General features: G+C 44.5%; 1 protein-coding gene across 1 annotated transcript in view; it reads left to right on the top strand.

Moving 5' to 3' along the window:
- Positions 1 to 25123, top strand: part of CACNA2D4 (calcium voltage-gated channel auxiliary subunit alpha2delta 4) — a 163212-nt gene that overhangs the window by 39285 nt on the left and 98804 nt on the right. The window contains exons 11-18 of the mRNA XM_065408969.1: positions 6689 to 6802; positions 8378 to 8456; positions 10060 to 10193; positions 14101 to 14178; positions 14562 to 14642; positions 17814 to 17888; positions 18356 to 18442; positions 20789 to 20860. Of these exons, the coding sequence (XP_065265041.1) occupies positions 6689 to 6802; positions 8378 to 8456; positions 10060 to 10193; positions 14101 to 14178; positions 14562 to 14642; positions 17814 to 17888; positions 18356 to 18442; positions 20789 to 20860 (720 nt within the window). The remainder of the gene's footprint in view (positions 1 to 6688; positions 6803 to 8377; positions 8457 to 10059; positions 10194 to 14100; positions 14179 to 14561; positions 14643 to 17813; positions 17889 to 18355; positions 18443 to 20788; positions 20861 to 25123) is intronic.

Here is a 25123-nt window from a genome sequence, read left to right as displayed (position 1 = left end):
AAGTTGGTCAAAAAATGTGTGTGAGTGGCACCAAACTTGCATTTGATAATGTGTTAAAATGTGTGTAATTTACACAGATGTGGTGGTTTACAGAGAGAAAACACAGCTCCTGGTGTAGCTCTGAGGTCAAGGGGATTTGTGTCTCCTTATGCCAGAGCTGGGTGCGGAAGTGTCGAGCATGGCACAGTGTTAGTTAGTTAGTGGGGGAGGGGCTGCTGTACCTCATTACCTCCTGCTTCATGCCCCTTTCTTTCCCATAGGGCCAGGGCCTCAACAGGTGTAAAATGGAGTGGCTCCACTGAATTCAATGAGGTTGTATTAACCTACACCTGCTAAGGATCTGACCCCTGTAATGCAAATTACCCTCATTGGGCCAGATGCTGATTTCATACTCTTGGAAATCTGTTGCAACATCATGGCTTCAATTAGGAGACTCCTGCTTTACACAAGCATGAGAGAGCAGAATCAGGCACCTGTGGTCTCAAACCCAGGCCTATAGGGTTGCTAAGCAACAGCCTGACCCACTGTGCCACAGTACTGCAAGATGAGATGAGGGAACTGTAGCTGATACCCCACCAGCAGAGGCTACCACCGCCAACTCAGTGAGGTCAGTTGACTAGCAGCAGACTGCTGATTGGGCTCTACTGGGTATAAAATTTCTTGTTCCTGTCCCACTACTTGTCTGAGCAGCTAGTTGTTAGGCCTGTATCTGTCCAGACCCCCTGAGACCAAGTCCTGGCCTCCTTGCTGGGTTCCTACTCCTTGTCCCTGGTTCCTGCTGCTTTGCTTTGTTCCCTGTTCCTGATACCACACCTGCTTCCTAAGTTAATGACTCTGGCTTGGCCCTTGGTGTGACTTCTGACTGTGACCCTAACTCCACTCACTGCTCTGAACACTAGGGAGCTTCACGCATAGTGTTTACAAAGATGTTATGCTGGCTTTATACCAGTGTAAACTAAATCAGAATATCTTCCGCTGAATGCCAAATCAATGCATGTTACCTCTTCTTTGCAGTTTACACCACTGTTTATTTCATCACTGAATTTAACCCAGAAACTTTCCTGGGAGTTGCACCTGCAGCTACAAGGTTGCAAACTTGCATTTGTCTGTATTTGGCCCTCTGTGTTCAGTTTTTCTAGCCAATTGTGTATCTATCATATTTCTCTATTTCAGCCACATTCTCTAGTTCAGTGGTTCTCAAACTTTTGTACTGGTGACCCCTTTCACACTGCAAGCCTCTGAGTGCGACCCCCCTTATACATTAAAAACATTTTTGTATATATTTAACACCATTATAAATGCTGGATGCAAAGCGGGGTTTGGGGTGGAGGCTGACAGCTTGCGACCCCCCATGTAATAACCTTGCGACCCTCTGAGGGGTCCCGACCCCCAGTTTGAAAACCCCTGCTCTAGTTAAATATAACATGGGAGGATGTTAAATAAGTTATTGAAGTAGAGGTATGCTGTGTCCATTGCATTTCATTCAACCAGTAACCTATGATTTTTCTGATTATCTGTGTTTCCTCTGGGTGCTCACAAATTAACTGTATTATTAATTGTTCTAGTAACTTACCAAATATTGAAGCTCAACTTACTGATCAACTTTCCATCCTCCTTTGAAAACAAGTTTTTGTTCATTCTTTTGAGAACTCATTTGTTCTTTGTTAGGTCTCAAACATCGTTGTAGGTAGACCAGATGCACCTTATGCTAGTTCTTTCACCTCTCTAGCTTTAATTCCATTGGACATTGCTGATTTGAATATGTCCAGTTTATATAGTCTTTAACCTAACCCTTGTGATTCTACCTTGAAACTCTCCCTTTCTCTCTTACCTACTACTGCATTGTCTGTCCTGTCACTACTGTCCCTTTTAAGAGTGAAGCAAAGCAGTTATTAAGCATTCCAGCCTGATTCTTGCTCTCTCTTATTTGTTCTCCAGCCTTTATAAGTTGTGGACCTATACTTTCCTTACTTGTTTTCGTGCTTCTTACTATATGTATTTATAAAGTTTCTTGCTCCTTTTTACATCCTTTGCTAACAGTGCTTTATTTTGTGCTGTTGATTTTTGCAGGATATGTCTTCTTATACACAGACACAATTGCCTAGTTTTTTCCATTTTCTTTATGTGGTCTTTTATTTGTCCTGCTTTTACCTTGCTTTTCCTTCTCTGCTCTGCTAGCTTCCAGCTCCCCTGAGTCCTTTAGTTTCGTTCCCCAGGAGACACCTCCTACTAAGGTCTTGGTCCTGAATGCCACAGATGCAAAGTGTTGCACTTACAAATGCAAAGTAAAAAATGTTGAGCAAAACAAGGAGTGCATGGGAATCTGATCCTGAATAAATCAGAGTATGACTATTACTCGTGGTAAGAAGACTATGGCCAAAGAGGGAAACACATAGCTAAGTGCCCCATTTGCTTACACTTCAGCAAGCTTATATCTCTTCAAATATGCACATTCTGTGCCCTCCCCTGCCCGCACGCATGTGCGTGCGCACACACACACACACACACACACACACACTTTTGGGCACCCTTATGGTTACACTCAAGGGTCTTGGGACTTACTTCCACTCAGTGCAGGGGATTGCACCTAGAACTTCACCTGAATGGTGCCTGCTCATAGCCTCTGCTCACTCGCTACAACTAAGTAGTCCCCATAGCACATTGCAAAAAGACCTACAGGAGCAGGCCTTAACTGTTGGTTTTAAAATCTGCCTTTTACCTCCATTATCGTTATGCTGATGATTTCACCTTCCCCTATTAATACTGTGCACTGTATCATTACAAGGTCTCTGGCTCCCACATTACATGCAATTTCCAGGTCTCTAATTCTTTCCTGTTGGTCATGATCAGATCTAAACTAAGCTATATTAAGTTGTCCCCTTAATAATTCAAGGAAATGTTGGATGATCTTGGTTTCACTGTATTAATATAAGAGACATCTAAGTAGTTAAAGTCCACCATTGCTTCTCATCTGGACACACTTGAAATCTGTTCAAGGTGTAGCTCACCCATTCCTTCTTCCTAATACAATGGGACTCTATAGCAGACCTCAGTCTTGATTTCCCCTGTGTTCTAACTTAACTCAATGACTTTTAACATTTTTATCTCTAACTTCCATCTGCACCTAGGAGCATCATCATTCCTGATGCATGGCTCCATTCCAGGCGTCCACCTTAAGCTTTGTTCCTGACAGGTATCTCGGATTCCTCCTGCCTTTTAGGAGTCTGACCATCATTCAGGTGGAGATGCTTTTTCTGTGGTGGCCTGTGGGTGTGAAGCTCCAGACCCCTGGACACCCATCTCAATATCCACGTTCTCATTTTCAAGCAACACCTGAAAACCTTGGGCTCTGTGGGCTGTGTGAAGGGAGGCAGGGGAGTGGCAGGGGAGTTGGCTATGCCCAGGGTATCACCAACAGCAGAGTTACCAGTGGCCTCTGTTCCTTTTGTGCTGCTTAGGTGATGCAAAAAGGGCAGAGCAGACCTGAGAATCTGACCCTTTATTTTTTTACCAGTGGTGTCTTTTTGACTCCAGTGAAAGTTTGTCTGAGTAACAACTTGTTTAAAAACTAAGCAAAGACCTCCACATGTGGTCCAATAATAATAATAATTTTATATATAAACCATTCTTCTCACTCCCGCTGAGACCTTTGGGGTTCTGCATACTGGATCACAGTAAATAAATATAACAACTACTTTATAAAAACCAAATAAAAATACCGCATGAGTAAAGGGGTTATTATATAGGTGGAGAGGAAAAGAGTTCTACACATGAAATTCTACAGTGGTCAAATAGAGGCTGTCCAGTCCTCTCTCATCGTGGTAGAATAACCAATACTTTGGTGGTATCGGGGTGCTGATGAGGGAGATGGAAGAGATGGTGGCTTTGGTGATGGTATAAAATGGTGGTGATGTGATAGTAGCAGTGGTTATGATGAAAGTAATGATGATGAGGTCAATGGCAGTAATGGCGCCATCACAGTGGTGTTGGCACTGAGGAAAACAATGTTGTGGAGGATGTTATTGAGGCAGATGATGTTGGTAGTGGTGACATGAGAGTGACAGTGTCAATGTTGACTACAGCAATGTGGAGCTGACACAAGGAGTGTCCCACTGCTGCTGGTGGTGATAGGTGCAGTGGCATCATTATACTACCCAGGTTGGTAAAGATACTTTTCCATCTAAATACAGAATGACCAAGGTTAGACATGGAAGGGATTTCAGAGGTTAAGCTCTAAGCACTGCACAAGTACCAGTTTATACTCTGCACTCTCTCCCCATGCCCAATGGTCTATGTTGCTGATATTGCTCTTAATCTTTTTTCTTATGTCTAAGCTGAATTTGCCATTCTTTATTTTAAAGCCATTCTTTTTTTAAAGCCATTATTCTTGTGATACACCCTTAGTCAGCCTTAAATTAGTCTCCCACACATGCTCTATTTCATGCAGTTGCTTGCCTCTCATTTATCTTTACTACAGAGCTATCATGTCTTCCTTCCTTTACATTTTGATCTATGTGAGTTTGTGTAACCTTCCTCAGTGGACAGACCTTCTATTGCTCCAATCATAATAGTTTGTAAGAGGAGGAGGTGCTCTTTGAAATCGAGAAGTTGCAGCCAAAAAGCTGTTCATTTTTACTCCTTGATGTAGGGAAAGCCTCTGCAGTTTGCTCTGGTTGCTAATAATCAACAGATTAAATTCAAGGTCTTGCTAGTACTAAATAAAATTATTAAGTTTTCTTGACTCCATTTGCCTTAAAGGCACATAGCTGGAGAAGTAGCTTGTTCTTTGTTCTCCATCCCAAGATTTCATCTGGGACCCCTTCTAGGAAGCTCCCTTCCTGAGGTCATTTGCCAAAATATTTCTGTAGCTATATTAAGGCTTAGTGTCACCTATACTCTTGCCCCACGTCCCAGCCCCATTAGTACACATTTCCTCTTTAGTCCTTAGGCTTCTTTGTTGTGTTCACCTACACCAGATGGGAGAGGATACCTCTGCCCTTTGGACTGAGATCTCAGAGTGAAGTTAGAATCTCAGACATCATTTCCTGTTCGCTTACTCTCCTATGGGCTGGTCTACACACAGTTTTTGTACCACTCTAGCTGTATTGGTATAGTTAAAGTAATAAAACCTACCAGTGTAGACACCATCATACCAGTATAACTACATCCACCGTCAGGGGATCGGTTTCTGTACCAGTTTCTAAACAGATGTAGTTACATTGGTACAAAACGGTGTGTGGACCAGCCTTTAGAGATTATGGGTTTTTGCTCTCTTTGGTGCAGCCTGAGAGAAATTAACTAAACCAGCCTAAGATGTTGTATTGAAAATAGAGAGAAAATTGTAGTAAATCAAAAAGAACCAGTGTGAAGAACATATATCTAAATTTAAACTTCTCATAAAATACACCAGATGAGGTGCTCTCATCTCAGTCACAGAACAATTGAAGGAAATACTTTACATTCCTAGACAGCAATGTCCACTCCCCAAACTTCTTTTGTCAGAGGCCACCCGCCAGCAATTCATCCCCGTTCCTTGTCTTCCTGCGTTTCTCCTTTTCGGATTTGTTTTCATTAGGAAAAAACTTGAGGTTAGGTGGGGGTTAGCGACACATTTGCTAACCCTGACCTAACCTCGACCTCTTTCCTAATCTAGAGAAGCCCTGAGTCTCTCAGGACCTGTTTTTCAAGTTGTGGGTGTGGGTTGAGTGCTTTGATGGTTAAAAGGGTTTTTCAGAATTCCTTATTACATCCATGTCTCTTACAAAAGGTGCTTATCTTGTGGTTTTAGCTTATTATCACACTAGATTGCCCCCTCACCAACAAAGTGGTGTATCCTAGGTCCATTCAGGATTGTATGCACCACCTACTTGTCTGTTCCACCCACAACTAGGCAGAGACACACAACAACAGTTTGTGTTCCCCATCCTCAGGTTGATGGTCTAGGGAGGGGAAGCAGGTCTTTTAGGGATGTTAGTTAAACCAGCTTTCAAAAGTTTATCTTCCTGGCTAAGCAGGCAGTTTCCCAGCCTGCTCTTTGGGGATACTCACGCCTCACCTCTTTGTCTACATTTAGAAATACAGCTTGTAGACTTTCTTAGCATAATTATACTCCATATTAAATATCACTTATTGACACATACCAGGTCCTCTGCCATGCTCAGTATACAGCCTTTCTATTTCCACCTGTGACCATTTTGTCCTCCTTTTTTCCCTTGGCAGAGTGACTGGCTGTGCCTGAGACATTGGGCTGGATTGTCCACTAGCTTGCACCTTTTGTACTCATTCAGAGCTGTACAAAGTGAGTGCCAATGGCTACCAACTCAGGATGGTGGTGTTTTACCCCCACTCCATGCCTGCGTATTACAAGTGTACATGGCAATGCACAGTACAGGGCAGTAGGCAATAAGGCTCGTTGTGCCCAGCACTCTCTTTTTTTTCATGTTATTTTAACGTTTGTAAAGCACCTGGGTACGGCATATGATGATAGGCGCCGTGTAAATAAAAAATATACAGAGCACCAAAGCTTAGTCTTCACTTAGGGAAAATGCTCTATGAAGTCATTGGGAGTTTTGCCTGGGTAAGAATTCAATAAGGAGCTCAGGATCTGGCCTGTTATAAATAAATGTACAGCAATAAGAATTATGGCAATGCTGAGGATACTAATGCTGCTGTTCCTCTCCATTTGTAGTTCAGAGAGGCTGGGCAAGGAGGCCTGTGTAACCAAGCCATCATGCTGATCACAGATGGAGCTGTGGAGGATTATGAATCTGTGTTTGAAAAGTACAACTGGCCTGATCGTAAGGTTTGTCTCAAAAGGGATGAATAAAGGAGGCGGGGGAGGGGAAGGAAAGTGACCATCCTGGCATCGAGTGAATAGAAAGCACCACATACCCAAGTATGTGTACTCACATACCCATGCCTCCACACGCTCCCTACTGTAAATACAGCACAAAGCAGCTAGACAATAGGTTGGTGAGGGGATTATAAAGGTGCTGTGATTTTAAAGGGACACTGTCAGGTCAAGTTTGGCCCAAAATGTGTGTGTGTGTTGGGCGGGGACGGGGTGGGGGGGGAGGGGAAAGAGGTTTAAAAAACTGCTATTTCAAAAGCTGAGGACAATAGAAACATTCTTCTGGTTTACAAAAACAAAAAAAGCCACAGACCACCACCAACAAATAAAAACTCCACTAGCCTCCAGAATGAAACATGTTTTATTAAATAAATAAATAAATAACTGAACATCTCTATGCAGTATTTACAATAGAACTGGGTGGAAAAGGTTGGGTTTTTCCTGTCCTGCAGAATTTTTTGAGATTTCAAGATATTGTCCTGTTATACACTGGGATGAATCCAAGACTTTTCCAAGAAAAAAAAAGACAGACAGACACCGACCCACCCCAGAATAGCCAATAGTCTGCTGGTTAGGGCACTCTCCTGGGTGTAGGAGACCCAGGTTCGTAGTCCTTGCTCTGTCTGGTTCAGGCAGAGGCTTGTACCTGGATATCCTAGAGAACCTGAGTAACCTTTCTTGAGGAAAGTTCATTGGAAATGGAACATTCCCATGAAAAGTTTCAATTTCAGCTCATAGGCATTTTCTGACAAAAAACTGTCTTGGCAAAAAATTCCCAACCAGCTGTATTTGCAACTCAGCCTTTACAGCCTTGAATCAGGACCTGGAACTGAAAAAGAATAAGAACTGAATTCTAAACCAAAGTAACTCATTTGTATTCCTTGTCCAAGCTGAGGGAAATGCACAAGGGAAACAAACAGCAGAAAGAGCAAAAAGCAGATTTGATTTTTAATATTGTTTCATTTTAAATAAGCTAAATTGTTATTGATCACATGAATGAGAACACTCTGAAAACAGATGAATTTTAACCTGATAGTGTCCCGTTAATTGCTTTATGTGGTTAAATATTTCCATGGGTTAAGAATTTTTATGAGTGGTGAAGCTACCCGCATGTGGATCTGGCTGCTACTGTGAAATCAAACACAATGCTTGCTTCTGGCTTGTTAATCAAACCTCTCCACAGCTGTTCCCAAAACAAATCCAGAGTGTACCACCAGCTCAGTGTTTAAGAGTTCTCATCTTCAATTGATCACGCTCCGTGCCTCCATGTATTGCTACTTGGCTGTCTGGGTTAATTGTGATTGATAACAAGGTCCTCATGGAACAAGAGAATCATATCAGTGTAAAGGCAAGGGCCCTATTTCTCCATTGTCCTTCAGCATAGTCATTTACACTTCTGCAACATGGGTGTTAAGCCACTACCATTCTGATTTGGTGGCACGTTACACCTCTTGGGACTGACTTGGCACTGTTGCAAATGGGAGATGATTTCTGCATAATTCTTACATCTGTATTCTTGTTGCACAGGTCCGGGTTTTCACTTATCTCATTGGAAGGGAAGTCACGTTTGCACAAAATGTGAAATGGATAGCTTGCAACAACAAAGGTGCCGTCTGTGAACAACTAGCCCACTATACACATCACATTCAGACTGCAATCATGCATTCTGGGACTGAGATCTCTTTAGAGCTCATACGCTAAAGTTTGCACCCAGTTAGCACTTGGATGGGAGACTTCTGAGGAAAACTCAGGTGCTGCAAGGAGTGCTATTGGTGGTTCACTGAGGCTACTCTTTGATCAGTACTAAATCGACTCCCTATCATGGTGTTAAGCGTGTCTGTGTCGCTGGACATGCTATCTTATGGCTGAGTGATAAAACTGCCGTCCTTTCTTTTAAAGATTTCATGGCCCTTTTCACAAGAGCAGAAGGTGAACCCCAGAATCCTGGCCAAATGGCATTATGTATGTCTACCTAAAATTCTGCCATTGGTTCCTTTTGATCCCAGTATTCCTCACTTTCCCCACCTTAAAACTATGAGGTGCTATTGCTGGCACAAAATGCTGCCACTTTGCACCCCAAAGTAGGGCTGAATGATTCTTTCACATAAAAGCCAGTAAATGGCTTCCCTATGCAGGTGCACAATGGGGTGGGGATCCATGAGCAGGGTTTAGGGGAATAAACAATTTCATCTGTCTTTGTCTGCAAATTGTCTACAAACAAATTGTGAAATGCTTATATGTGTGTGGTGTTTAAAGTGATTGTCAGTAAATAATTCTCTGTTCATGCATTGTGGATCGTCTGAATTCAAGTTTTTATTGGTTGGTTTCACAAGTCACATGATATTGTTTCTGTTCCCTGGTTTGATGATTTATGTAACTAACCGACAAAAGTTTGGACTTTAATTCAAATATTCAAGTGTAAAATTTGCAGTGCGTCATTCACCCTGCTGTTGGTTAGTTATGTTGGTTAGTCCTGTAATTTAAAAGTGCTTTTGGTGAATATTTGAGCATTTGAGTTAAAAGTTCACTTTTTGTGAGTATTCTCACTTGTCATACTCAGGGCCGGCTCTAGCTTTTTTGCCGCCCCAGGAAAAAAAAAAAAAAAAAAAAGGCGGACGGACTGCCAAAGCAAAAAAACAACAACAAAAAACAAAAAACGGCAGCCGCAGGGAACGCGTGGAGGGTGGTCAAGGCGGCTTGCAGGGGGGTGAAGGGCAGCACCCGCCTGCTCCCTCCGCCCATGGGCAGCCCTCCGGCCTTGGGGTGCCTCTCCCGGCGGAGCCCCTGGGGGCTGCAGGAGGTGTTGGCTCAGCCTCTCCTTTAAAGGCGGCTCGGCCGGGCCAGGCTCAGAGCGGCGCGGGAGGCGGAGGCCGGTGCAGGCAGCGGGGAGTGGCGCGTCCCGGGGAGCCCGGCGGCACAGTGAGCGGTGGGGACCGCTAGTTCGTGCCCCTGCAGGGCTGGGCTGGCTGCCCCAAAATTGGCCAGAATGCCGCCCCTTACAATGTGCCGCCCCAGGCATGTGCTTTCTCGTCTGGTGCCTGGAGCCGGCCCTGGTCGTACTTAAGCCCTCACTTATTCACAGAAAGCAAAGACCCAAGGGTCCCAAATAGGTTTGAATGGACACTTTGCTTTTTGAATTCAAATGAACACACCTGAATAATTCAGGAGAGGACACTGGGAGAGTGACAGGTTTCTGTTTCTCTGTTAAGGCTACTACACTCAGATCTCCACCCTGGCAGATGTTCAGGAGAATGTGATGGAATATCTGCATGTGCTCAGCCGTCCAATGGTCATCAACCATGATCATGACATCATATGGACTGAAGCCTACATGGACAGTGCGGTAAGGACGTTGAGTTAAGCTTCAATCAGCAGTCAGTAAAGGCTAAGTGAAGGGGGGGGGATCAGGACTGTGACACCTGGATCTCTTGGAGGATCCCTCAGAAATATGAACATACTGTAAAACTGGGAGTCATCTGACTTGTAGAATTTACTGTGCTCTGCACCTGTTTAGACAGGCAGCATGTCTTTCCCCTCAATCCTGGAATTGAATCCTCCATGGAAAGTCTCAGGTCTCCTTGAGAGTATGCAGTGAGCCAGGAAACCAAGGCTAATCACAAATGCACAGCATGACCTAAGTAGTGTTTCTTTTCTCCATTAACTCAGGGTACTTTATAAAGGATTATTCACAGGACAGAGATTAGTTACAGCTCAGGATATGGGTCACGGAGATTCTTTTCCTCAGCTCGCACCATGCTGTCTGTCACACAGGGAGATAGATCTCAGTTTGGGTGTCAAGCTTGTTCCTTTGCTCTCTGCGCTAGCAAGATTTAGGATGATTACAGGGCAAGTGCGCTCAACTCTTGGGGTGAGGGAATACCTCGCAGCCAGTGTGAGGGAACTAAACATAGGGTGCCCCACAACCTTCTACTCTCCTTTGGGGTCCTCCCATTGCTGCTGCAGGCTGGATCCTCTCACTGCTAACTCAACGTTTTTATGTGGCTGCTCCATTGTTTGTGGCCTACACTAGTGGTATGCTTGAGATGTTCTGGAAATAAGGATGCCACAGTACTGTGCCTTTGAGATCAAGAGAGAGTAAAAAGAGAGACTAAGAGGAGTAGGGTATGAAGGACCCCTTCTCCCACCCTTCCTCAAGCAAATAGAATTGTTTTCCTTGGTCATTTTCTTACCTGTTTTTTTGCCTAGAGGAAAGAGCAGTCCAGTTCTGCTTTTGGTGATCCCAGCACCTTCATGCAGGAGATTCTGGGTTTGGTGTTTTCCTTCTCTAGGAGCACTCACCACAGAACAGGCTATAACAGGGGTTGACAACCTTTCAGAAGCGGTGTGCTGAGTCTTCATTTATTCATTCTAATTTAAGGTTTCGCGTGCCAGTAATACATTAACGTTTTTAAAAGGTCTCTTTCTATAAGTCTATAATATATAACTAAACTATTGTTGTATGTAAAATAAATAAGGTTTTAAAAATATTTAAGAAGCTTAATTTAAAATTAAATTAAAATGCAGAGCCCCCCTGGACTGGTGGCCAGGACCCGGGCAGTGAGAGTGCCACTGAAAATCAGCTTGCGTGCCGCCTTCGGCACGCGTGCCATAGGTTGCCTTCCCCTGGGCTATAACGTAGGAGTGACAATGCTTTCTCCAGATGCTTCCCAGTCACGAGGGGGCTTTGACCACTTTCAAGTGGAGTAGTTGCCCTTAGGAAGGAGCCAAATTACAGACTATGCTCTGACCCCCAAAGAGGTGTCAGAGGAGGGGAAGATGTTGAGAGGGTTCAGACAGTGACTGAAGAAGTGTGATCCAGAGCATTAGAGCAAGAAATTGAGTTGTTTAAAAAGGGCGGATGAAGATATGATATTTAGTCCCCGCAATTCATTAGCCTCTGTCCACTGTAGCAGTGCTGGTTTTATTCCATTTTCAGGGCAGTAGGAAAAGAAAGTGAATAATCCCAAGTCACATGCAACCAAGTCAAAGAGCCTAATAGTAAAGATTTCCACTCCTGACATAACTAACTAAACAATCACTGTGCCTTTTGATTAACCTCTTTGCCATAGGATGGTATAGAGCCTCTTTCCCATCAAAGGGGCATTACTACAGGTTTTAAGAATGTGCCGATTTAAATGGGGCCTATTTAAAAGGCATGGTCGTTAGTGGGTGGCAGTTGTGTCCTGAGAAGGATCAGGTCTCAAGAGAAAATGGTTGTCTGAGATTTGTGGAACTGATTTGGAGTCAAGTGAGTGAGAAAGGAGAAAAGTTTATATATTCCTTCATGGAAAAGTCCTTTAATAGGGATGAAACCAATAGGATTAGATAGAAATTACTCTAAAAACCTGTGGAATTTTAAATAGAATGATCTCCTTTCTATAAAATTTCTAGAACCAACCAGTGGAATATCTGTGCCTGCTCTCGAATTCTACAGGCTGGCTTAAAATTCTATAGAAGTGTGACTAATACTCATGTTAAATTTGATAGGACTCTTCCAAAGGGAATGACATATACAGGTTTTGCACTGATTCATGCTTGTGAGACACCATTGGTTAAGCCCTGGGAAGGCTGGTCCTCACTTCTGTGCTGTGGTTGAACATGGAGGTATTCCTTGGGATGTACCTGCTCTCTGGGGGCAACAAAGGAAATGTGTTTTGCCAAGCATACTATGCACATGAGGTATTGGTGAGTCAGTTACTGAGTGTGCTGAGCAAAACCATCAATAGTGCTCCCTGCTACACAGCAAATTCTATATGCCCTGGCTCTGGTATTTTGTAACAAGAGCGTGAAGTGATGTTTTGTCCACTGATGCTTTTCTTGTTTGTCTCATTTTTCTGGCTTGCATTTGTCTTCCTCTCCTGCTACTTCTCATGCTTTTCATTCATTCATGTATGCATTCATTCATTTATCCATCCATGTCTCTTGCTAGCTGCCACAATCTGAGGAGGTAACCACCTGTGCTGTGTTCTGTGAGCGTGCCACTCCCATTGTGTCGGCTGGTGTGTGTGTCTGTGCTAGTTCATCTAGTCACTGCTGAACTGTACATCCAGGGAGGGGAGAAGGTGGGAGCACTGAGGAGGTGTGTCAGGAAGGAAATGGTAACACTGGATGTACTGGAGAGCTGTGCTGTTGGATGAGAGTAGGTAGGGAGTCCCTGTGCTGTACAGTAGTTTAGTCCATTGTATGTATTTTTACATATGTAGAGTGTGTCACTGTGAGATACGTGTGCTAGGTTAGCCCTAGCACCGCTGTGAATAAGAGCTATCCACCCAGATATGAGGGCAGCAACAGAATGTGCTCAGCTCAATAAGGCAGAATACCAGCTTCAACCCTTCATCAAGTTACTGTCTAGAATGGCTGGCTCCCTTTATGGTTCCCAGCATGCACAGAGAGAGGACACAGGACTTTGACCTTGCCAAAGGTGAGCTGCTTATCTGGCCAAATGAGAGATAGAAGGGACTTGCTTCCTGTGCCAAGGAAGGAGAGTCACTAGGTATATCTGAGAGACTCCTGTGCACGTGTTTTGTGTATTTTATATGTTCCTCCTGTGTTTTGTATGTTCTTAGAATGTCTTTCTCACAGAGTATTGAGGGCTCTCTGACATCACATTGCATGTGTTTGTGCTGTGTCCTATATACATGTCCTTTGGGTGTAGCTAAGCATGTTTTGTGTTCATATCATGTTTTTGCCTCTATCTTTGCAGTTTCTTAAGCAGTCCCTAGGCACACGTGTGATGAGTGCATTTAAATATGCTCTGTGCACGCTTCTTTTTAGCATTTGTCTGTGATGCTTCTCATTCAAGCTGTATGCATTGGTTTGGGGTATATTTATACAAGTGATTTGCATGTCCATGAGTTTTGCCCATGTCTGTGTTGTTTCTTATAATTGTATTGTATGTGCACTTTGGTTGTATTTAAGCATGTTTTTGTGTGTGAACCTATGTCTGTCTCCTTGGCATGGACATGCATAATGGGTATTAATTTCTAAAGATTCCTGTCTCTTTAGCATTAAGTTAGGTCTTTAATGCCTTTTTCTGAGACAAATTTCAATGTTTTTTATCCCAGGCTGATCAGTCTCCCCACCAAGGAGCATTGTTCCTAGGGAAGATCAGAAATGTGCCTTTTATACAGGGCTTTTTTTTTCTGTATTATTTCATTCAGCATTTGGTGCCCTTGGAAATCCTAACGCTTCTGGTGGTGGCTCCCTATCCTATTACACTTGCTAACACACTGCTCTTTGTCCTGTGGCAGCTCTTTGCATCTCAAGCTCAAAGTCTGCTGCTCATGACAACAGTAGCTATGCCGGTCTTCAGCAAAAAGAATGAAACGGTAAGTATAGTGCTGCCCTGCAGTCTCCTTGGAACTAAGGCAGGTAAAATGATGCTGAGGTGGTCTGCAGTCTTCTAACACCAGAAGACAGGCTTTTGTGGTGGCTCTAGTAAGCTGCTTGGCTATTTATTGATCTCTAAGAGATCATTTGTCCCTCCCTCTGAATGTTTCTTCTTCCGAGTATCACTGAAATAAGAAACTTCATCTTGTTTTCTCACCTCCAGCTTCAGACCCAGCCCAGCACCAAATGCGCAGACCCCACTCAAGCCCTGACTGTTCACTATGGAAAAGTGATGCAATGGCATTTGCCCATGTTTAGGTGAAGGCAGGCTGAGCGCTAACAGAATTTCATTTCTGAGAACAGTTTCTCCTTTATTTTTTAGAGATCTCATGGCATTCTCCTGGGTGTAGTGGGCTCTGATGTTCCACTCAGGGAGCTACTGAAACTGGCTCCACGGTACAAGGTAAGATCCAAGTTAATGCAAACCGTCTGTCATCATACATAGCTAAATGCCCAGTCACTTGTCCACAGGCATAATCCAATTAATAATCAGTTACTGTGCATAGAGGTGTAACCACAGATATAAAGCTTGGATCCTCTGATTTCTTTACAGAACCTGGGGAGTTGTCATTCACCATGACAAGCCTGTAGACTACTCTAGAAACAAAGAAACTGAATGTCTTAGCAGATTGTTAATAGGACCTAGAGCTTTTTACATCTTGAACACCAGCTTGAATGCATGCTAGGATAATAATGGCCCAAGTTGTCACCATGGAATGACTCTTTGGTGGCCTATCTAAAAAGACCTGGTAGTTTCCATCCAGTTCCCAGTAGACTAAAACCACCATCATAGCTGGCACCATCACAACTAGCATCACTGTTGACACTCTTGGGAGAGATGCCAAGGATAGAATGGACAATTGAAACTGAACTATTCTGTCATGCCTAGAGGGACTTTCTCCAAGTCAGTGTTGAGATTTGTTGGCAGGGAAAGTTGAGGAAGTTTGCACTATTGCTGCTTGTACTGTACTCATTTTGTGGTTAAAAGGGATTTCAGTCCCCAGACTTGTTAAGCCAGCCCCTTTCACCAGCTCTGTGTTGCTTTTAAAATATGTTTTAAAAGAAAGTTGATCTAATTGAAAAAATGAATTTTTAATGAGGGTCTGTGGGAAAGTGCTATACTCTGTGAAGCCTGTTATACTTTGCTTTACTAGACTTGTGCTGAGAATTCTGTACAATGGCTATTGGTCCCTTTAGTGAATTTCCATTAGGGGTCACCTTGACAGCAGTGACTGCTGGGGATTACGCTAAAATTCATGTGACTTAAGCTATGGGTTCAAACTTTTTGTTCCTATAAGTGTGACCAAACCAATGGTGGATAGTTGCACACACTAGAATACCTAATGTCTGATTGATAATTACCCCCACAAGTGACTCCTCCTTCACTATCAAGCAATATACATCTGTATGGAGGTGTTAGAGGCCCTAGTTTTCCAATGGATAATTCTTGTCTTCACAAATGCAAATTATACCTGAGTTTTAAGAACCCTGTGGATTGGCTGAAATATATACTGTAGGCGGACTTGATCTGATTAGTCACTCTCTCAGAGTTCACCTGGAGGCCAAGTGCGACATTGCCTGATCTTATTAGGCTATGTCACTTCTTAAGCAGTACTTGTACCTAACAATGCTGGATTTACCTCTGCTGGGTCTGGCCTTGGCAGCACTGCGACATGATGCAGACTCCCTTTGTCAGAGGGTAGATGGCCCTCTGAAGGGGTCAGGGGCTCATCCCAGCGTACCTCTGACAGGATCCACAAGGGGGAATGAGACAACTCAGGTTCCCCTGGGAGAACTTAAGTCACTGAGTAACTGGAAGGCAGTTAATTAGGCACATGGGTAGGGTAAAAGGGATGTTGGTTAAACAAGGACTCCTGAGGAGAAAGGAAGCTCCAGAGGAAGAGAGCTTCCAGAGAGCCTGGACTAGGCAAAAGCTCTCCAGGTAAGGAGGTCTGGGAAAGACCCTGAGCAAACAGAGGAAAGACTGTAGGGCTCTTCAGGCAAGGGAGAAGCCTGAGGCTTTACAGCAGAAGGAGCTGCTGCTGGGACATTCAGACTTTTGTTAAGTTTTAGCTGGGCTCTGAGGTAAGAGCCTTTAAACCTGGTACAAGTGCTCCTTTCAGAAGGCTTTATTAAAGAGAGAGAGACTACTATCAAGTAGAGTATTTTGGCTTCTCTGTGACAGGGCTGTTTAAGTGACTTCATTGTTAACTCAGGCCACAGCAGAGCCACACTCAGCCCCAGAGGATTCTCAGAAGGTGACAGTGCTCCTTCTACACCCTTTTGGGGCTTGGTTTCCAGAAAGATGAGCTATGAGATCCACACTCAGTTGTGCATCTACAGTGACCACCATGAAAATTTTGATTATTGCCTCAATACTTGTGACACTGTTACCATAGTGTTCTTCATTGTTCCACTTTCTAAGTATAGGAGTGCCATGGATACCAAAATTAATTCTACCTCCTAAATGGTAATTGTCAGCCACTCACTGTCTGTGCACTAACTGCAGTTACACGCACAAATCAGTTACCTCATCAGTGCCTAGCTATCCATTTTGCTAAAGCGGCCAACGGCATTTTGGGCTGTCTAAGTAGGGGCATTGCCAGTAGATTGAGGGACGTAGGGGGAGGGATAGCTCAGTGGTTTGAGCATTGGCCTGCTAAACCCAGGGTTGTTAGTTCAATCCTTGAGGGGGCCACTTAGGGATCTGGGGCAAAATCAGTACTTGGTCCTGCTAGTGAAGGCAGGGGGCTCGGGGCTGGACTCAATGACCTTTCAGGGTCCCTTCCAGTTCTATGAGATAGGTGTATCATTCCCCTCTATTTGACATTGGTAAGGCCTCATCTGGAGTACTGTGTCCAGTTTTGGGCCCCACACTACAAGAAGGATGTGGAAAAATTGGAAAGAGTCCAGTGGAGGACAACAGAAATGATTAGGGGGCTGGAGCACATGATTTATGAAGAGAGGCTGAGGGAACTGGGATTGTTTTAGTCTGCAGAAGAGAAGAATAAGGGGGGATTCGATAGCTGCTTTCAACTACCTGAAAGGGGGTTCCAAAGAGGATGGATCTAAACTGTTCTCAGTGGTACCAGATGACAGAACAAGGAGTAATGGTCTCAAGTTGCAGTGTGGGAGGTTTAGGTTGGATATTAGGAAAAACTTTTTCACTAGGAGGGTGGTGAAGCACTGGAATGGGTTACCTAGGGAGGTGGTGGAATCTGCTTCCTTAGAGATTTTTAAGGTCAGGCTTGACAAAGCCCTGGCTGGGATGATTTAGTTGGGGATTGGTCCTGCTTTGAGCAGGGGGTTGGACTAGATGACCTCCTACGGTCCCTTCCAACCCTGATATTCTATGATTCTATGATTTCTGTACACAAATACTCAGTAAGACTCTTCTTGCTACCCAGAGAGCAGCTGGTGGCTAGGAAATCAGTCATTTAGGAGCAGAGCCTCTTCCTGATTTTTAGAGTTATATCAATAGGAATGTTGGTGGGACAATGTACTCACTCCCCCGTTACAGAGCAGCCACTGGAGAGGAGATTGGGCTAATTATTCTAATACCTTTTTCTAACAGTTGGGAGTCCATGGATATGCCTTTCTGAACACTAACAACGGTTACATCCTCTCACACCCAGACCTCCGACCTTTGGTAGGTGATTCTGATGCTCTTAGTACTGTTGTGGCTTAAATCCATGGGCTTTCAGGAAGATTAATGCATCTCATGTTTTTATACAACCACTAGGGCTATCAGGTCATTGTCATGGATTCCTGCTGTAAACTTTCTGCTCACCAAATTTCCTTATATGAATTACCAAAACATATTCTCACAAACCAGCCTATATAGTTACCTGCAAGCCCACCTAGCCCTGTGCTAGCCCCTTGCTCCTGAAATGGCCTGTAGCACACAGTAATGCTCACATCTCCAGATCCTGCCCACACATAGGAAATGTAATGGCTATAGGATAAGATGACACCTGCATCTAAACACTCATTCGCCAGTCAATCAAAATAAATGTGGCTTCTCTATTTTATCAATGCAATATTGACTGTAAAGTGCTAGAGGGCTGGCCTGGAAAATTAGAGCTCCATTTCCTCTGTTTCTTCTATAAACTCCAGTACAGAGAGGGAAAGAAGCTGAAGCCCAAACCAAACTACAACAGTGTGGATCTCTCTGAAGTGGAGTGGGAAGACCAAGATGAAATAGTGAGTATCAGAAATGGATTGTAGCCTGTTCATGGGCCTTTCCTCCTAATTACTGTGGGGGGATCCTTATGGTAGATTGTAGCAATTCTTGATTTCTTCTTTCAGGGGCTGATCATTACAAGCAGAGGGTGAGTCCCTACAGAGAGAAACATCCCCTTCCCACTCCCATAAAGGGTGCTTGTCTCCCCTTCTATGGGTACGTCTACACTGCATTTGGGAGGTGTGATTGTAGCAGGTGCAGACATACCCAAACTGGCTTTGATCTAGCTAGGTAGTTAGACTGGGGCTAGGTCAAATAAGAGTCGCAATGAAGCTGCAGCAGCACAGGTGATGGCTGCTCAAGAATGTATCCAAGGTCCTGGGTGGACAAGGTTTGCCCAGGCAGCCTCCCATGCTGCTGCAGCTTGACTGCTATTGTTACCAGAACTAGCTTTTGATCTAGATCAAAGGTAGCTCAGATATGTCTACATGTGCTGCATCAGACCTCCCAGTTGCAGTGTAGATATACCCTAGGTCTGCAGTTTCCCTTACTTTGTGTTACTCGGGGTGGGACTACACGAGTTCTGATGGTTTCTCACTTGAGCCTGCTTCTTGTTCTCTTTGGGACCAATGTATCTGGAGTCACAAGATGGGCGGGACGTGGGGAGGAGATCAAAGCTCCAATAAGTACATTCTGGGAAAGTTCAGATTCAGGTCCTAACTTCGGAGCACAGCCACATCACTATACTGGGAGAATCAGGCCCCCCGCCCCCACTATCTTACCCTAAACAGCAGAGGGGTTTACAATCTGGATACAGATTTTGCTGCCATCTAATTCTAACCTTTCCTCTCACTGTCCACTGCAGTCTGTGTGCTGGGAAGGAAATGTTTTGCAAGGCCAGGATCACATGAAAGATATGGATGAAATACCAGGTGTCAGTAGCGCTGAAACACTTTTTATAGTGGGGGTGCTGAAAGCCAGCTAAGAAAACTGTAAAGCAGTAGTCCCCAAACGTTTTACCTTGCACCTCCCCTTACCTCTGTTCATGCCCCCCATGCCTCCCCCAGAGCTGTGGCTCCAAGAGGGGGGGACACGGACAGAGGTAAGGGGACCAAGGCTTGGGCCACAGCTTGGGGCAGGCACAGAGGGCCGGGAGCCAGGACCCTGGGTGTGGAGGGCTGGGAGCCAGGATCCTGGGCATGGAAGGCTGGAGGTGCTGCAGCACCCCCCATAGCCCTAGTTCCCATGCCTATGACAGGTGTCTTGACAACTTAGAGCCCAGAGAGACTATGGCAGGCTCAGTCAGATCATAGAATACCCCAAGCCTCCCGGGCCTTAAGTCAGATGTTTCTGGCTAGGAGAGACTTACTTTGGTAGTCACTGTTTCATGCTCAGCGGGTAATTAAGCAAATGATTTTAGTACACTGAAGCATGCAGCAGTAGCAACTTGAACAATGGTCTTATTAGATCTTATAAGCTAAGTTGGCTTGGGCTTACCCAGTATTTGAATGGGAGACCACCACTGAAATACTGAAGGTGCTGCAGTAAGTTGTGTTGCCAAGTCAGTTGGTGCCCACCTCCTCTCTGAGTCAGTACTGAACCAATGTCCTAGCATGATACTAGGAGGCATTGGGCTGCTGGAGGTGCCACCTTTCAGATTAGCTAGGAAATCAAGGTCTTATAGTCATTGAAGATCCCTAGCACTTTTTTTTTTGCAAAAGAAGTGGTGTCCTTGCAAAATTGCATTGTGTCTACATAAACGCCTCTTCACTCCATAGCTGAATAGGGTAGGTAGTCTCTTCACTCCCTGTCCCAGCATGTTGTATAGTGTTGCAGTGCTCTGTTAAACAGATGTGCTTCACTCCAGAAATGGCTGCATTTCAATAGCAGGTGAAATGGTTTGTGGGAGCAGCTTATGATTTGATAAATTGGTTTTAAAGTTTGTGAAGAGCTTTGGGGTTGTTCTGGAAGAACTAATATTGCTTTGTGTTTCTTTGGTGCCTTCTACCTGAGGATCTCCTAGTTCTGTGCAAACACTGAGAATACGTGACTTGCTCACTGTCACAAAGTGCAGTTGTGGCAAGATTGGCAGGTCCCTTCCCTCCAAGTCCTTAGCCTTAAGGACAAGACCATCTTTATAGGCTTTAAATACTAATAATCCATATTATTATATGGCATTTACCAGCCTGCCTGAATGAGTCTTCTGAGCTGCTCATAAAATGTTTAGTTGAGAGCTCTGAAAAGGCAGTGGAAAAGGGGAACCAGTCATTTCTCAGTAGATGCTTCCCCTATATGAATTATGAACCACTCCACATCCTTTCCTTATCTAGTCAGAGGCACTAATGCTAATCTGTTCCCCTGTGCAGCTGAGAACAGCAATGATCAATGGAGAAACGGGTTACCTTGCTATGGACGTGAAGGTCCCTGTGGATAAAGGGGTAAGAAATCCTGGTCCTGTTCAGGTCACAACTGGAATGGAGGTGGGAAATGGATGGTGGAGATCTATGGAGATGGTACAAACCTAATGCTCAGCATTTTGTGTGGGGATTTTAATATTATTATTATTCAAGTACAGATAGACGGTTGACTTGTCCTCTCACCCCCCTCATCCTTGCATTGCCTGCATATGTAATGCCTTTACATGTTTCACTCTAAGTCAATCCAACCAGCTCTGTCATTTTATTTCCTTTCTCTGTGGTATAATTTGTCAACATCTTTCTGGTACTGAAGTGCCCAGAGCTGGATGTTATCTCACTGGAGCTCTATAGAGAGTTACTATAATCTTTCTGCTCCACAGCATCAGATCTCTGCACATAAAGCCCCAACTCCCCTTGACTGCTGCCATATCATATTTGTCACTCCTCTCTAATTAGCTGCCGCCAGTCTCATGCTTATGTCTCTTTCAGCATTACTTAGTCTCCTCACTTTCTCCCTCCCAGTGTGTAGCTGTTTCTCATTATTTTTCTCCCTCCCGCTTCCAGACCATTTTCTAAAATGGTAGTTAAGATGGTTCCTAAGACACATCCTTGCTGTTCTCCACTTCCCACCACCTGATACGCTATTGTTTACCATTACTTTTCGTTTACAGTGTTTCAGTCCATTTTCATTCCACATGAAAAAGATCCTATCTCAGCCAATGTTAATTAATTTTTGGGGAGTAAAATTTCATGAGACACTGAAGCAAATGCTTTATGTAAATCCAAATATATTGTATGCGCTTTATTCCCTTCATCTATTAACTCTATAATTCTGTCCAAAAAAATGCAATCTTGTTTGTCTGGTGAGATCTATTCTTTAGAAGCCTAGGCTGCTTATTGCTCACGATTCTATTATCCTCTCAGGCAGGGGTCAGCAACCTCTTAGTTTATTCTATTGCTGCAGAATCACAATATAGTTTTCTCTGAGACATCCAAAGGAATCTTGTTTATTTCAACATTTTTAAGAATGTCACAAATGCCTAAAGGTTTCTCCATTTGCCTCCTTTTTTCCTTGTTTTTATTGTTCCCATCTGACATTTTCCTTATTTGCTTTTTTCCATCCTCTTTCTATATTTTCTCAATTCCACTTCTTTCCCCCCCCCCCCGTTCTTTCTCAGTTTTCCCCTTCTTTTTCCCATATTTTTCTCAACCCCGTCTGCTTTCCCCCCTATGTTTTTCTCTGTTAATTCACCATCCCCACGTTTTCTGTTTCTCCCTTCCCTTTTTTTATTCTGTTACCACTATTTCACCCATCACCCACTTCTAATATCGGGTTTTTCAAATAATTTCCCCTCTGTGTAGTGCACTTCAGGTTACACATGTGCTCCATGAACCCAGGACCAGAAATTTTCCCTAGCAGCGTCCTTCTGGTCCGTGCATGCATCCCTGCTCATCTTGTGCTCCTCACCAAAAGGATACAGCTCCCTTACCTCTTAGTTCCTTCCTACCGCTTGTGGTCTAGGACAGAGGTTTTATGTTCGTGCTGGCTTTTCAGCTCCTCTTTGTAAATAACGTTAAGAATTTTTAGAGTTGGTTCTTAATTAGAAATAGTTTTAGGGGTTTGGTTCCTTACATTTTGGACCCCCCCCCCCCACTCAGTCAAGGAGTGTTTCTCTGTACCCGCCTCAACCCCAGTTCTCCTTGGTTTCAGGAGACTATGCTGAGGATCCCCAGCTTTAAAAGCTGCATCAGGTGCCACAAAGCTTTCCTGGTCATGGCCTACCATGATACCTGTCTGTACTGCCTGGGGGAAGCGCATGTCTCTTCCAGGTGCAGTATCTGCAGGTCATTCCTGAGTAGGACTAAGCCATCCAGGGAGTTCTGATTCCAAGAGTTCCTCATGGAACAGTCCATGAAGGCGGGAACAACCTCTGACCAGGGAGACTCCCTGTATATCAGCCTGAAGAAGAAAAGAGTGACTCCTCCTCTTCAGTCCTGGGCAGCTCCAAGACTTCCACACTCCCTCTGGCTCCAAGAAACTCTGGAGAGCAGAACCAGAGAAGAAGGGGGAAGGGAGACATAAGCGCTCCCATAAGAACTATAGGGAAGGTTCCCCATCCAAGTCCTCTAAAAAGAGATAGGAGTTCCCATCCCATACCAAGTCATCAGTAGCTACCAGCTCCAGAATGGGACCATCCAGTACTGGGATTTTTTCAAAGGACAAGACCTCAGCACCCTTTGTTCCTAGAACTGCTTCCTTGGCACAGAAACTCTCATCTGTACCACCAGAGCCAGTGCTTCAGCAGCTCAAGTTATGGAAGCGACTCCGTCAACTCTAGCTTGTTTGTCAGCTCCAGATGACCTCTTGGTGCTCCTGCTTTCCAAACCCCAGTGCCCCGACCATTCCTTCAGCTAGTACTGATCTCTTTGCAGTACCCCTTTGCATCCCCATTGTCAAGCAGGGGTTTAGCCAGACTCTTGCCCGTACCATCAAAGAGCACCTCCTCTGGTACCGAGGGCTTCCCATCTGGATCTGAATCCTCAAAGTCTGAAGAGGACTATGACAGACCCGCCTGGACTATGCCCTGTGGGGTCCCTTGAGGGGATTGAGCCCAGACAGGACAATGGGAGTCTCCAGGGTCTCTCTCTCCTCCCATCTGAGAGAGTACCCACCCTACTCCTACTGGGGCCCTGCACTGAGGGGGTATGATAGCTCACAATGGCAGTATTTGGGCCCAGAAGACCCATGAGACTACCACCTAATGAACATACTTCATGGCACAAGGGACCTAAGGAGATTCAGAGCTCCAGAAGAAGAGGAAGAGCATCTTCAGCCTCCTCAAGAAGTGCAATTAAAGCAACAGGAGGAAGAGGATCAACAGAATAGGAGGATATCATGCCAATGACCTTGTCCTCCTCTTCCCCAGACAAGACAGTGATTCCAGTTTCCCCACTGTGACCTGTTACCCTAAGGTCTTCCTGGACTTCCTTTAAAAGTGTGGCAAAGTTATTTCAAATCCCCCAGGAAGAGGCCCATGAAAACCCCACAGAGACTGCTGGAAATCCTTCATAGCTTGGCTCTGAGGAGGGTGGCTCTTCCAATTAACAAGCTTATCCTTGAACCTGCCAAGATACTTTGGCCCTCACTTGCCATGGTACCACCAGTATCCAAGCAGGATAAATAAGAGATTTCCTACCTGCAAAAGGGTCGGAGTACCTAGTCTCTTACCCACCTCCCAATTCATTGGTACTGTGTACAGTCACTGAGCATAGCAGACACACAGGCCAGGTTTATACCACATGAGAAAGAAGCAAAGAGGCTCAACCTCTTTGGAAGAAAGATGCACTCCTTGACCTCCCTGCAATTTCAAATGTCAAACTGCCAAATGTTGATGGTCAATTATGATTTTACCATCTATGATAAGCTAGCTGGCTTCACCAGTAAAATGCCCCAGGAAGTTAGAGACCGGTTCCAGGCCCTGACTGATAAGGGAAAGGTGGTGATGAGATCAGCCCTCCAAATGAACTTAGACACAGCGGTGAGGTCCATCGCAACTGCTGTCATAATAAGATGCTCGTCCTGGCTTCCCTTCTTGGGATTCCCAAAGGAAGTACAAACAATGGTGGAAGGCCTCCCATTCGAATCTGACAAGCTGTTCAGCGCAAAGACGGATGAGTCTCTTCACTCATTGGAAGTCTCCTGAGCCACACTTCATTCACTGAGTATTTGTACACCTGTAATTAAAAGAAAACCCAGTACCACAATTTAGACAACCAACCCCACCTGTTTTTCATCACCAGCAGCAGTGTGAATTTCCATGCAAGCATCAGAGGACACATAGGAATGGTGCCCAGGGAAAACTACCCTTTACTTCCCAACCACTATTACCTCTGAAACCAGCATTTTGACAGGCCATTTGAGAGCTGCACATCAATGGTTTCACTGGATCTAGTCAACCTCTCTGGTCATTCCCCTCCATTGGACACAAATCATGGTGGACAGATGGGTATTAGGGATTGTCTTCTTGGGCTACTTATCTCCCCAGTCACCTTCCTGCCCTTTTTTGGAGATCTCTCTCATGAGAGGGTTTTTCTGTAGGATGTAAACACTCCTCGAACTGGGGGTGGTAAAACTACCAGCAGTCAGGGGAAAGGAGTTCTACTCAAAGTACTTTCTCGTCCCTGAGAAGACAGTAGGATGAAGACCCATTCTGGACCTCAGGGAATAAGTTTATCTGCCACCTAAAGTTCAGAATGGTGACTCATCAATTGTCCCATCTCTAG

This window comes from Emys orbicularis, chromosome 1, assembly GCF_028017835.1.
Source record: "Emys orbicularis isolate rEmyOrb1 chromosome 1, rEmyOrb1.hap1, whole genome shotgun sequence".
Taxonomy (NCBI): Eukaryota; Metazoa; Chordata; order Testudines; family Emydidae; genus Emys; species Emys orbicularis.
Note: the sequence above shows the minus strand (reverse complement) of the source record. Positions and strands in the feature narration are given on the sequence as shown.